The sequence below is a fragment of the Medicago truncatula genome, chromosome 8 (assembly GCF_003473485.1).
Source record: "Medicago truncatula cultivar Jemalong A17 chromosome 8, MtrunA17r5.0-ANR, whole genome shotgun sequence".
NCBI lineage: Eukaryota > Viridiplantae > Streptophyta > Magnoliopsida > Fabales > Fabaceae > Medicago > Medicago truncatula.
Window position 1 is genome coordinate 34,326,745 of NC_053049.1, and position 14,414 is coordinate 34,341,158.

At 34.1% G+C, this 14,414-nt stretch overlaps 2 protein-coding genes across 2 annotated transcripts; both read right to left on the bottom strand.

Moving 5' to 3' along the window:
• Nucleotides 1–25: 25 nt before the first annotated feature.
• On the bottom strand, nt 26–6,354 carry LOC11438040 (histidine kinase 1). The gene is made up of 13 exons (XM_003629233.4): nt 6,059–6,354; nt 5,354–5,596; nt 4,483–5,241; nt 3,727–3,974; nt 3,453–3,612; nt 3,208–3,334; nt 3,035–3,124; nt 2,691–2,885; nt 2,345–2,414; nt 2,138–2,180; nt 1,706–1,846; nt 588–1,619; nt 26–474 (listed from the first exon to the last, which is right to left on the bottom strand). Exons 1-13 carry the CDS (start codon nt 6,245–6,247, stop codon nt 250–252), a joined length of 3,522 nt encoding a protein of 1,173 aa, XP_003629281.2. The 5' UTR covers nt 6,248–6,354; the 3' UTR covers nt 26–249.
• Nucleotides 6,355–9,083: 2,729 nt separating this feature from the next.
• On the bottom strand, nt 9,084–13,104 carry LOC11440155 (protein EARLY-RESPONSIVE TO DEHYDRATION 7, chloroplastic). The gene is made up of 4 exons (XM_003629234.4): nt 11,875–13,104; nt 11,078–11,244; nt 9,743–9,827; nt 9,084–9,593 (listed from the first exon to the last, which is right to left on the bottom strand). The coding sequence occupies exons 1-4, from the start codon at nt 12,864–12,866 to the stop codon at nt 9,404–9,406; spliced, it is 1,434 nt and encodes a 477-aa protein (XP_003629282.1). The 5' UTR covers nt 12,867–13,104; the 3' UTR covers nt 9,084–9,403.
• Between the last annotated feature and the right edge of the window lie 1,310 nt (nt 13,105–14,414).

Here is a 14,414-nt window from a genome sequence, read left to right on the forward strand (position 1 = left end):
AAATGATTTAATTCAAGAAAATTGCTGGAATTCAAGTGTTAAGACATTTTTCTTTATGATGATATTTTGTATGTTTCTAGAAATATACATTTGTACGAAAAAAATTTGTTCAGAAGTACACTTCCGGACGACACAAAATTAGTGTTATTTATAGATGTATACATTCGAACTCATGTTGGGAGGTGAGAACTTTTTCCATTTATATTTTATAAGCTATACAGGACCAATCTTTAGTTAGCATCATCATTGTTAAGATGTCAAGGTTTCTCTCTTTGTGAGTGAAAGAATGGTAGACTCCATCAGCTTAAAGTCAATTGGCTTGGTTAAATAAGCATCCATGCCCACTTCTAAACATTTGGCTTCATCACATGACATTGCATGAGCCGTAAGAGCGACGATTGGAATGTGGAATGAAGTTCCAATTTCTGATTTCCTTATTTCTTTTGTTGCCTCATATCCATCCATCTTTGGCATCTGCTTTATTTCACAAACACAAGAAATCAGAAAATTCAAACAAAAAAGAAGTGTTTATCCAAACAAGGTGCAAATCTATTCAGAGTAAAGCATTACATATTTTACAAACATACCTGACAATCCATTAGGATCAAGTCATATGAAGGGAAACTTAGAATCTCAGTTTGAGATGTTATTGTGTTTCTTTCAACACCAGGCATGCCATTTAGAGCATCCACCGCCTGTTGTCCGTCGCCTACAGCAACAACGGTGGCTCCCATTTTTTCAAGCATTATGGTTGCCACCCTTTGAATTACTGCTGTATCTTCTGCAAGCAATATCCTCAAACCTTCAAGAGACTTCTTTCCATTCATAGCTTTACTTGAACCACTAACCCTACTTGTTTCACCACCTTTAGAATCTTCACCTTTTGCTCTTGTTGAAATAAATGCTTCTTTATGTTCCATGTATCCATTACTTAATCCTAATAAGCAGTTACTTTTCTGGTATAGTGATGATGGATTGATTCTAACTACCTCTTCTCTTTGTTTCTCTCCATTGGCAGTTACAAGATTAGAACTACCAATTTCAGATATGTCAGAACCATCTGAGCTTGCAACATCACAATGATGAGTATATTCAATCTCAAGACTCTCATGCAAATCATCCTCTTTCATATTTTTCTTTTGTACTTCAACGTTTCTTTCCTTTATGACGTCTTCCAAAATATGAATCATCTTTGCTTTGTAAAGAGGTTTGTTGACAGTTAGTATATGTCCTTTCTTGCGAAGCTCCGTCTTTACGGTATTGGACGAGTCATGGTTTTGTAACCATACGAATTTCGCTCGCGCGTAGTATTTGTGAAGGAAGTTAAGTTGTTCTTTCCATATATCTGTGCTCAAGTCTAGTAGATCAATATCCACAACAATGACAAATGTTGGGTTTGGCAATTCCTGTATGCTAATAAATTTAGAATTCAGACCCTCCGGAGCTGGAAAGTGAGTATCAAAGTCGTTGTTATGAGTTGAAGTTTTTGCTTCAAATAGTTCTTTTAGAATTTGTGTTAATCCATTCCATTCAGATGCTTCCATAGTGAGCACGCCGTTTTTCTGTAACCACTTAGATGTAATTAATCTACTCATGTTGCCATGCAGTGCAAGAAGTACCTGCATTGATATGACACTTCTTATTTCAGGGTGTGCTTATTATCTTTTCAGTGAACTCAGTACAATTCCAAGGTGATACTACTCACCATTAAGTTATTGTTAGCAAAATCGACTTGACAATGTTGTTCTGTGGCATCCACGGGTGCGGTGAGTTGCATGTATAATCGCATTAGTGTTCCTGGGCCTTCCTTTTTGACAATCTTGATTTCTCCACCCATCTTATTAACCTGTATTAAGGAGATAAAATGAACATTAGGAAGAAAAAAAAAAACAAATGCAAGTGAGTTTATAGAGCTCAACAAGAAAAACCTACTATGCTAAAATAAGATCATGATTTTCTTGCTCATGTTAACATGCAACTGATATAATTTTATAGTATTTGTTTTTTGTGTTGTTCGTTGCCCACCAATTACTAAACAAGACAAAAAGTTGTCTAGTTAGTTAAAGGTTTTTCCTGAATCGTTCTGTCAAATACTTATTCTTTTGCAAATCAAACGGACCCTAAGAGTCTTACTCACCAAGGATCTAACAATGCAAAGACCAAGACCAGTGCCTCCATGCCTGAAAAGAAAAAAGGTTTAAGAACTCCTTGTATCTTCAGCCAGTGGCATTCAAAAGACTTTTCGGTAAATAACTAGCAGAGAATAATGTAATGCTGATTTGTTTGCTCAAAGGTAACACCTCGCCAAATTGTATAGTTTTTTTTACATATATAAATCACTTACAGTCTAGTAGTTGATAGATCAGCTTGCTCAAAGCTTTCAAATACAGAATCCCATTTACTCGGGTCAATACCTACAAATGCACAGTTTATATGATTTTTAAATTTTTTTTATAAATATTAGCTATCCATAATAATGTCAAAATAATTGGAAGCAAATCACTTTGATTTATCCTAAAACTTGTTTTTCTTTTACCACAAAAGGGAAAATTTTCAGTGCAGTGTTTCTGGACTAGTGTCAAAAACATGGGAAGCAAATCATTATAATTTATCCTAAAACTATTTTTTCTTTTGCCACAAATGGGACAGTTTTAAATGCAGTTTTTCTAGACTAGTTTTGTTGGTCATACCACAGCCTGTGTCATCAACTTCAAACCAAAGTATCATTTTGTTATCAATATTAGAAGCCTTCTTTGAATGGTTCTCATGCTGCTTCATTTTGGTCTTCCGAGAACATCCGAATGGCTTCTGCTCCAGGGTAAAATTTTCACTATCACCGTAAGAATTTGGATTTTCACACCATCCTCTCAGAATAATGTGACCGGCTGTAAACCATTTGACAGAGTTAAGATTAGTCTTCCATTGGAGTTTCAGTGCTTAATTGATACCATTTGACAAATCTTTGAATCTCTCAAAAACAATACTAATGAACATTATACTGTATAGAAAACTAAAAGCAATTTTTTTTACTTACATAGAGTAAATTTGATTGAGTTATTGATCAAATTTGCAAAAATTTGAACCACTCTCGCAGAATCTCCCCGAACTAGCTTTGGCATGTCATCTGTATCAGATTAACTAGATGAGTAAGAAACTTGTAAAGGTTTATAATCACCTATATTATGCAACCAAAAATAAAATTCATACCAGAAAGGTCTAAAATAATTTCTACATTGTGGTTAATGCATTGCACAGAAAACATATCTACAAGCCCTTCAAGTTCCCTTCCAAAGTCAAATTCTGCCTCTTCTAGGACAAGTTTTCCAGATTCCACCTATGTGCTATAAGATATTAGACGTCTTTTTGGAATGAGTGCAGTTTTTCCACAATGGTTTTCCTTTCAATAATTGCTCTAAGCATGAGACTAAAAGTTGTTAAATAAAAAACCTTACCTTGCTTATATCCAAGATGTTATTGAGTAAATGGAGCAATGCGGTTGAACATTTTCTTATTTGAGTAACAGTTGCACATTGTTCATTTGTGAGACGATCATCCGACAAAAGAATGTCAAGTAATCCGATTACTGCTGCCATCGGTGTCCTCAGTTCATGACTGTAATGCACCAAAGAAAATGCTATGAAGATCAAAACTTATGAACACAAAACTGTAATGCCATCGGTGTATCTTAATTTTTTTCAATATTCACACAGAACTAGAAAAACCAACCTCATATTTGCAAGAAATTGGCTTTTATAGTTGCTTGATGCCTCCGCCTTCCTTCTTGCTTCTAGGTGACTGATTAATTCTGCTCTTAGATTCATTTCTTTTGATACTCCATTTGTCAATATCAAAATGCAAACACATCCAATGACAATAATACACAATGATGCAGATATCAGAATAACCAATGTTTTAAATGCTCTTTCATCTGCCTGCCCCATGATATGCTTTCTTGGTATGATTATTACACCCACCTGCACAAAGGTTAAGCCAATCAAAATGTATAAATACATTATTATAAAAAACAGAAATAAGATAGAAGTAGAAAATTGTCCTAGAATTTATGGCCTAGGCCTGTTTGAAAAACACAACTTAATTAAGTGCTTATAGCATAAGCGATACATACAAGTGCTTATGTAATAATATATACCCCTGTTCGGATAAACAGCTTATATGAGTGCATTATAAGTTATTTCAATAACAAAAGATAATATAAAGTCAAACTATTCTCGTATAAGCTATAAGATGTTTTCATAAGTTATCCTAGAGAGCTTATGAAAATAAGCTGAAAACAGCTTATGCATAGGTCATAAGTTGCTTCCGTAACTCTCTCAAACAGTCTAACAAGTGATAATGCTAGTAGAAAGCTCAAATAAGTCAATTCAAACAGGCCCTTACTAATCTATATTTATTGTAAAATTTTAAAAGAATGCAAAAAATAAGATCAAATGTAAGGAACAAGTGCAGTGTCTTAAAATGTACCAAAGGAAGCTTTTTCAAGATTAGGAAGAATGAGTCAATGTAATATTGCTGGTGACCTAGCCTGGCATTCTCTTCATGAACTTCATGACTTGGAGGGAAATTGTTCTCGTATGTTTTCTTTAGCCACATCGCTCCCTCTCTTATTACTTCGTTATCACAGTCAACAGCCATTTTAAGCTTAGGTTTCTTTGTTGAATTTGTAAGTAGAGGGTCATTTGTGGAAGTTGCAAGCAAATAGCCCTCTTGAGAGGTCAAATACATATGACCACTATGCTTATCAACTAGTTCCTTCATTAACTGCCCTACACTATAAAGTGCAGTTGTAACTCCCACAACCGCAACAATGCTTTTATTAGAAGAATCCCAAACTGGCAATGCTGCTGAAAGTAACGGTGAATCTGTAAACTTGCCCACAGAAACGTGCCACGAAGCTACACCGTCAGGTACTTGAGACAGGCCAGCTATACTTATTGAGTCTTCTGGTGCAATCTTCATTGCTTTTCCAATTTTCTCGCCATTGACAGGATCAAGCTGTTCCCGGTACCAAATCGCAGACTTGTTGCTATTAGTGTCTTCATGTGCTGCAAATGAATTGGTCTCATTATATGAAAGATCAGTGTAGATGTAAAAAATATTATTATCCTTCAAGTCTCTATGAAATGCTTGGACAAAACCATTCCTATACTTGACAGTTATCGAGTTGAGAGCTTTTCGACTAGCAAACAGTGCCCATGTGACAGCCCTCATGGATTCATACATCTGCGGAAAAAAATTGGAACAATACAAATAAGTAATAAACCACTAAAAGAAAATGGTATCTAAATTCTAACATATAGAAAAGGAAGAGTACAATGAATAGATAAAAGTTAACCTCAACTTGCTCTGCTTGAGTGGCTAGGTTACCGTGGCTTCTGATAACATACTCAGACAACTTAACTTGAGCAGTTGTGATTTCAGCAGTAGAGTTCAAAATATTCCACATCCTCAAGATGGGACGTTGCAGAAGTTCGTAACGCAGGTCGTAAGCCAAACTATTTAGAGACTTCGTTGTATAAATCTTTGTGAAATGCCATGTTAGGATAGTGAGTAGACCAATCAAGATAGCTAGCATAACCTACATAGACCAAAATGATGGCCGATTAATCCAACGAAATTGGTTATTTATTTATCTTAACAACAAAGGGTCTACTCTAATTGTTAGAAAGAACAGCAAATCCCGTACTAATGTAAGAAGATAAACGCACAAAAACACAATGATTGATCACGGAATTCATCCTATTGTCCCTACATCTCCGACAACAAAGTGTTTGCTTTAGTTTTGTATTGAACAAGTTGATCAAAACATTGTCTAAATACTGCAGTCCAGTTTACATGTTGATTCTCAAGTGTCTGCCCACTTATCAGCGAATATGAGTCATACTCAACACTAATCCTTCAATAACCGTGGCTGTTTTCAAGTATTAATAAATATGAATGAACATCTCTAAACACATAAAACATATTGTAAGTTTTAACTGCAGCTAACACTAATAAAATTCAAAATTTTAATCATCATAGAAGGAAAAAATTAACTGACCATGATTGCTAGGCGAACAACAAAGACACTGTAATAGGATGAGAGACATTGAGTAGTTGAATACTGGAAATCTTCTTTTTCCACATCCTTGTGGAATTTTCTTCTGCCTGTTAGTGTGCTATTTTTCTTCCAACAAGTGGCAAACCAAAGAAGCAATCTATCAAAAACGTGCATGCACTTGGTTGCCATAGTAGAACTTGAATCTTGTGAACATAAAGAATTTTCACAAGAGGTTTTGTCTTTTTTTCTGTATGTAACTCACTGTTACGTTTACTTGAAAGCTGTTATTATGAGCTTATAAAGTACCAATTCAACTTGTGTCTGAGACAGAGACAGAATGGAGTTAGTTTTATTACAAGTAATTTATGTTAAAATTTAACTTATTTTATATTTACAGAAAAGTACAGATATGTTTTTTTAAGATAATTTTAGATGTGTTTTTTAATACTACTACTTGGACTTTTATGTCATTTCCAACAAATAGTAGAAGTAAATACAGTTGGTTTAATTTCATTCATGACAATTTATTCATTTGATTCGAGTCTTGTGAATGAAAAAAATATTATGAAAAGAATTTTGTATGTTTTTATGCAGATTCAGTTTCACTGACACGAATTGCATGGAAGATATGGAATTATAGAAAGTGAAAGAAAGTTATGGCATATTTCATTGGACAGTTCCTTTTATATGTTGTGTTGTGTATCTAGACAGTTGGCATGTTTAGAATCATACATTGGTGTTATGGCTATTACTGTGGGAACAATGGGAAAGAGAAACTTCCTGTGTTTGGATACTCTGAATTTGGTACTGTGGCGCCCACACTCCTTTTCAATTATCATGATGCTGCTGCTTCCTCCATTCGTGTTTACAAAGTACTCCAATGATTTACCAGCGTAGATTCTCTCCATTTTCTTAAGGGTCATGCTAAGTGTCCTAAAGAAATTAAAACAACAAAATAAATTAAGTTTGAAAATAACATTTTTTTAGACCAACGGTTGACTCCACAATTTTCAATACAATACGCTATTATATTTATTTCTTTAAACATCGATTATCATTTCTCTTTTCTTAATAAGAAAACATTACGATTACTATAATTTCGGTATATAAAAGTGATCACAACTCGACATATGGTGCATCACCTATAGATTGATTGGAAAGAGATTCCAAGGGTGATATTTATCATCTTTATTCATAAGGTATATTTAAAATATTTGATTGTCCTCCAATTTATTAATACTATCAATTTGTTTTTGTATAAAAAAATATTATTAATTTATCTTCGAAAACGAAAAGTGAATATTGAATCCATTTATATATAAAGGATAATTTAGTGATAACCATACACATGAATTACACTACAATCTTTTTAATTATATACCTATAAAGTCCCAACATATCTTATAAATAGGTGCGGAAGAGGTATATATTTGTTTTAAATCGGTCATCATTTGCAAATGATTATAGAGACTAACTCATCGAGTCATGTAAAACTGCAGTGACAAAGTTCTCCCTAAAAAGATTTAACAATGTTGCATTCTTATAGTTGAGTTTGAACTCATAACCTTTGGTTAAATTAAAATATATCTCTAACCATTTCATTCAAGTGTTTTTCGATGGGATATAACATTTTTAATGAACTTCAAAGTTGGATAGTTTGAATTCAATCAAACCGTCCATAATTTTTTTTACTTTAGGGACTCAAGGTCTAGATTGATTCCTTATCTATCAATTATAAGTCAACTACGTCTCTAAAATATATGATTTCTTCTTACTAATTCACAAAGAATTATGAAACAGGATAATAATTTTATATTTGAAAACAATTGATTCGTTTTAACAGTTAATTGACCTATAATTGGCACTTTTTTTTATCTGATTCTTTCTGAAGACATTACTATTAAATAGGTATTTAAGTAGATTAACGGATCATATTAGACTTTTAGAAATGTCGCACTCAGACATAAAAATGAGCATTTGACAGGTTACATGCCAGACTTGAGCTATTTATTTTTTGAACAAACTTGGTCTTCTAAAGTTTAGCTTGCTCCAACTTATTCTCACAAGTTACACCTAATGGTTGATATCTCAAGCATTATCTAATCCATTTGGGTTTGGTTTTAAGGTAAAAAGAATCACATATGACTCCAAATACGTAAAATTGATTTTCTTTAAGAACATAAAATTGATTGACATGTTTGAGTGGTATCAATAGGAATTGATTTGTCTTAGTTTTAACTTAAAAGTTAAAATTTTTAGTTTTTAACTCAAAACATGAATTTTACACTAAAATTTATTTTTTAACTCATTTTTATCTGACTTTAACCAAAGATATTCATTTCACATCCAAATCACTTTTTTTTTTTTGAACAATACATCCAAATCACTTTTAATTAAAATCAATTTTAATTTATGAAATTGATTCATTCAAAATCAATTGTTGTCACCCCCATACTCAAACAAACACTTGATATCACAAATTTAAATCATATATGTCAAGGTAGCTGATTATAGTCCTCTAGAACGTATGCATGTGTTCCAACTCACTATTCCACATAAAACCTTTTGTGGTTTTCCTTTCCACGCCTGTAATAGAATATGAATTGAGAAAGATTGAACTGCTTTGTGATGACAGACAGCCTTCACACTATTCCATTCCCTTTTGCATGGCTAAAAGAGGACTTACCAAATCATCAAGTGGGGAATTTTTTGTTTTATTTCGTGCTCAAAACTCTACTACTTGTCTTTGTTTAGAAGTTCCCTTATTCTGCAGTTTATTAACTTGTGTCTCTCTCTCACTTTTTCAAAAGAGAAGACAAAGTGAAGTTCAGGTAAATTAAGAATATACAAATCTAGGAGGATAAGTAGAAATAAAGGCATTTTCCCAAGTTGACATTATGGACCAATTAAAATTCCTTAGTTGCAATTTGCAAAGTTTGTCTTGGCAATAGAACTTTACTATATTGATGTACAAGCATATATGTAGTATGAAAGTAAGCAATAGCTAGATATGCAAAATCTTTGGACAATGAAATTATGAGAGTGGTGGAGAGAGGTGAAAATTAGGTCACAAGTCAAATTCAAAACAATATTTGAAGTTTCTATAGTTCTTGCCACTTAAGCAATAAATACAGCCGCCATACATAGACATAGATACATATGTATGTACTGTGAAGAGAAATGATCATATCATTGCATCAATGTTTCCACCTACAATGTATATAATTAGAATTATATATACAAATACAATGTTTCTACCTGTCTAAGAGAAACCGTGGGTAATGAAAAACTGTGGTTTTGCATGTTAGGATGATTAGACCTTAATTGAAGAACTCCTTCCTTAAATTACTTGGACATTTTAGCCTTATATTCAGCTGCAGCAGCTTTAGCTGCAGATTTGGTCAGGGCGGTAGGTTTTAGAGCACTTTTGGGATTCAAAGCCTGCCGAATCTTAAAAGCAGCCCATGCAGTCCCTACAGCATGACCAGCAGCGTCTAGTCCTTCGCTAGTTGCGTTGGCAGCTTCTTCTCCATATCTGTGGAATTCATTCATATTGTCAAATTGATACACAGGGATCTGATATTCCAATGTAAAGTTACACATATATATGATATGCCCACATGATAGCATCACATTCAAACTCAATATCTAATTTCATGCTTTGTCTTGTCCTATTGGTTTTACCTGTGATGAACAATCTCGGTTGTCACCGTGTTTGATGTGGACATAACATTTTTTCCTGCTACTTCAACAGCATCACACAGTTTGCCTATATATCAAAACATAAATAAAAAATGTCAAGTGAAATTTAAACATTTTCGATGTTATGTGTTTAAATAATTGTGTAAAATCACCGTATAACATTAAATCAGCAGACTATACAGGAACAACTAAAAGACTGGCTGGTTGATCTTAAAACTCAATCAAATGAAAATATGTGAGGCAAATGAACAAAAGTTTAAAGATTGATCTTGGACGATATCCTGCCCTAATTTATGTGAACTAGTCAACAGAATAATGAAGTGAAATGATTTTTGGAGGCCAAGTCTGACAGGCACAATAGCAATGAAATTATATATGATGAAACATATATAGTCTTAGTAAGTGGTAACTATGGTCTAACATTTTACTGTTGTATAAGAACATCAGTGTTTTGACACTGAAAATAGTTAATGAAGTTTCAATGACCATAATGTTGGTTCAAGAATTTCTCGTGATCTTGCTTGGACTTGATGAAGTTCCCATGAGTCATGACCATATAAAGATATAGATACTTCAGGCAACTCTTGCTTTATATAGTCATTTGTGGCTGCAAGTGTACCATCCAATTTATACCAAAATAGGCAAAATTAAATGTATCAGTGCTGGAACAGGATAACCATCATCCTCTAGAAAAGAAAATGAACAGAAAGGAGGCAAAAACAAAGGATCCAAATTGTTTACATTCATAAGCACTTTGTGGGCTTAAGTCTTCCGACTAATTGTTTATTACTCCTGTTTATAAATCATATCCCTCTAACAAGCTAACTACTCTTTATAGTCCTAACTACTCTAACTCCCCTTTATTCTTTATCCTAAGATGAACTGCAACCGAAACCGGAAAGATAAAAAACTGAAAATCAAAAATGTCATCCGAATTCCAAAACCACCAAAACAGAATACAAACCGCTACCAACACTTGTTGATCCAAGTGACAAGAAGCTTCATTCCCCTTAATATCTCAGATTCGAATTTGTGGATGGAAAAAATAGATGTTCAAAGAATTTTGTCCTCTAAATGGATCCACCCAACTTAGCTAAATAATATGAGTTATGTTTTTCTTTTAAGAAATACTATGAGTTATGTTATTTTCTTTACTTTCAATAAATAACATATTTTCGTTAAGATTGAGTGTTTTCTATTTCTTAATTTGTTAGGGATATTTGGCTAGTGCCTAGATTTTCAAGTTTCTAACAACATTTAGTGATGCATGCAAATCATAAGTCCCCAAAATGACAAGGATTAAGATAATTGACATACTGAATCCATCCAATGATGCGAGCACAACTTCGCCCGGTAGAAACTTGAAAAATTTCTTTCCTGCTTTTGAATTTGCCACTGAACTGGTGAAAAAACCAGAGACCTTCACAACTCCAGTGAGGACCCCCTTGGCAACACTCTCTGTCATTTTAGTCACTTTCTTAGCCCTGTATGAAATTCAAGCCAAAGAAAACCAATATCAGTTGTATACTTACATATATATGCTTTTACAGGAAAGTACAGATGATTGTAGCTACCTAAAAATCACAAAACATAACATTTTTTTTGTTCAATAAACATTGGATACACACAGACCAGCAAGATATTTGAGTGTTAATAATTCTCAACCACAAACATCGACTTCAAAAAATAATTTTTTTCGATGTTTTAAATGGCAGTGTAAAGGTTACACTACATTTGCCAGCAGACTTTTAGATTGCATCATGTAATGCAGCTGCAAAGGTTTTAAACAGAAGTTTGTGACTGAGATCTGGGCAGCAACATCAGGGTTTTTGTTGTTACTGTGACTATAATTGAGATAGCATCGGTCGCATTTGAGTGCAATTCTCTGTTATATCAAGGACCATGGCGCGACCACAATTTAAAACGTTACACTACATTACCCCGATGCATGTTTAAAGTTTCAACATCAAGCAAAACTATACAAAGCCAATATAAACTAAACCGTGCACAATTTTGTTGTTAAGTTACTTTTCAACACAAATCAATTTACTTCAAACTCCTTTTAACTAAAATCAAAATTAACTAAAACAAAAACCAAGATTAAGCAGGGTCACCTTTGAATCCTCTTTAAGGTTTGTGGATTAATCTCAGCCTGTGTAGGAGGACCCATCTTCTTCTTCATAATCTCATTACCCCATTTCAACCTATCAACAGTAACATCCCCACACCACAAAATCCCTTTAACCAATTGACCAGAACCGGCCGCGATCAGCTTCGCCGCGGTTCCACTATAATCCTCCACATTAGGAGCCAATGTAGTCCAATAGGCAGCACATCTCTCCTCCATCAATTCCTTCTTCTCCTTCACATTATCCAAATCCGCGGGCGATATCTCCATCGCCAATGAACCATCTAAAGCTTCCCCTTTCTTCTTGGCCTTCTCTGAAACCTCCTGAACAGAGAAATTGCTGCATTCCTTCAAAACTTCATCAAGCTCCTTCACCAAATCCTCTTGTCCTTTCGACGCAATCGTTAATCCGTAGCTAAGCAAATCCGAATTATCCTCTTCTTTCCGACGACCTTTCCGCCGGAAAGATAACTTACTCTTTTCTTTTTCCTCATCGCTTGAATCAGAATCGGAATCATTCTTCTCCTTCGGTACACGAAAGCAGAAAAAGTAATGCGACTCATCAACCTTCACAGCAGCTTCATCCTTAGCAAGCGGCCATTGAATCTCATTGCCGACACGAGCGTAAACAGCTACGGTGTTATTCCCCTGCCGGAGACGAATGATGGTGAGATCACTGATAGCAAGTTCGAAGCTGTATTGTTGATCAATAAGGTGAAGAATGGCGCCGGGGATTTTGATGAGGATATCTTCTGCGGCGATCTGTGGAGCGGAGGGGGCGGTGTTTTCATGGAAGAGATCTTCGACGAGGTCGGAGACCTCGATGGAAGGGTAGAGAGAGGAAGAGGTTGTTGTGTTAGGGTTAGAGATGAAGGGTGAGGATGCTTCGGGGTTGGAATCTATGATTTGTGGGTATAAAGAGTTTTTGTTGTTTGGATTTTGAGAATCCATTGATGAATGTTCTTTTTCTTCTTGCATTGTTATTGTTAGTTATTAGTTACAGTTACAGTGTGAATGAATGATTCGAAACCAGAGATGAATGAAAAAGAACGATGAAGGAAGAAATGACACGTGGCGTTAAGGAGAAAGAAGAGGAAATGATTACGGAGAATTTTCAGACAAGATTTTTAAGTACCAACGATATTTCCCGCGTCGTTAACGGTATCAAACATTCAGGTTCTTAACAACGCAAATCAAGAGTTTCTTTCTTCTGGCTTTTATCAAGTAAACAGAGGTTATTTAAAAAAGGTTTAATACATCCCAATCTCTTAACTTATTTTAATTTCTCAATTTAGTCCCTTAAATATTACTAAGTATTTTAATTTGGTCCCATGAATCTTCTGTCGTTTATTATTTTGGTCCTTTCTGTTAGTTTTTAACCTTAAACGTCTAAGGTGGACCAACATGGTCCATCATAAACCTTATAAAATCTTTTATTTTTAACCGTTTGATCTTTTTTTTAAATGGAGACCATTGGATCAATGAGAGATTCACAAACACCTAATTTTTTTCCTCCATCTTCTACATCCCCAAATAAAACTCTCATCTATGTTCATCTTCATCGTTAAAATTGAAAATCCAACTTTTCTTTTCAATTGCTTATTTTTTTCTTTTCAATTTAATTAACAACTAATTATTACTTTTATTCATCTTCCTCTCTCTTCTTATTCATCACTATCATCATATATTCATCCAACCTTCAAAGAAATCCGGAAGGAAAAAAAAACCATAAACAATTTCCATCAAATCCAAATAGTTAATTTATAATAGTTAAAAAAAAAATAGTTAATTCATAATCTGCAAAATCCAAATCATCAACAACAACCCAAGCTTCTCCTAGGTTGAATCCAAACGCTGAACCAATCATGAACACAAAAGATGAAGAAACCAACTCAAAAGAAGATTCATCACCTTTATCATTCAGGGCAGTGTGTTTTCATACCTCTAGTTTTACATTTGAAAATCGTGAGAAGAAATTTGGACCGAATTTGAGAAGTGGATGCCAAAGTAGAACATGGATCACAGAATCTACCACTCCAAAAGTAACACCACAAGGTTCAACAATCAATTTCCTCGGTTCTAATAATGATGGAAGTAAAAATATTGGTTAAGTTTTATTAGAAAAAAAAAAAGGTAAGAGATAGATCAAAGATTTCATGAACTAAGGTTCTATCTATAATATATGAAGCTACGAGTATGTGAAGCTTGTGACAACATGATTTTTCTTTGCGTGTATATCGGAAAGAAATATGCGAAGCTTTTATGGATTTCGATTTTGAAAGTGAAAGTTTTGAATCTTATATCTGAAACTGTATGGATTTCGATTGTTCGTTGTTGGTTATGTGTTGGTTGTTGCTCATGACTTTCACTGAAAATTGCAGCGGGTATGAAAGGGAAAGCTTTCATGTGTGTTTTGTGATTACTAATTTGTGGATTTTGATAAGTTTATGTTTTAGGATTTCTGGGTTTAGAGCTGAAGATGATATGATGATGAATATGATATGATGATGAGTGAGGAAGGGAAGG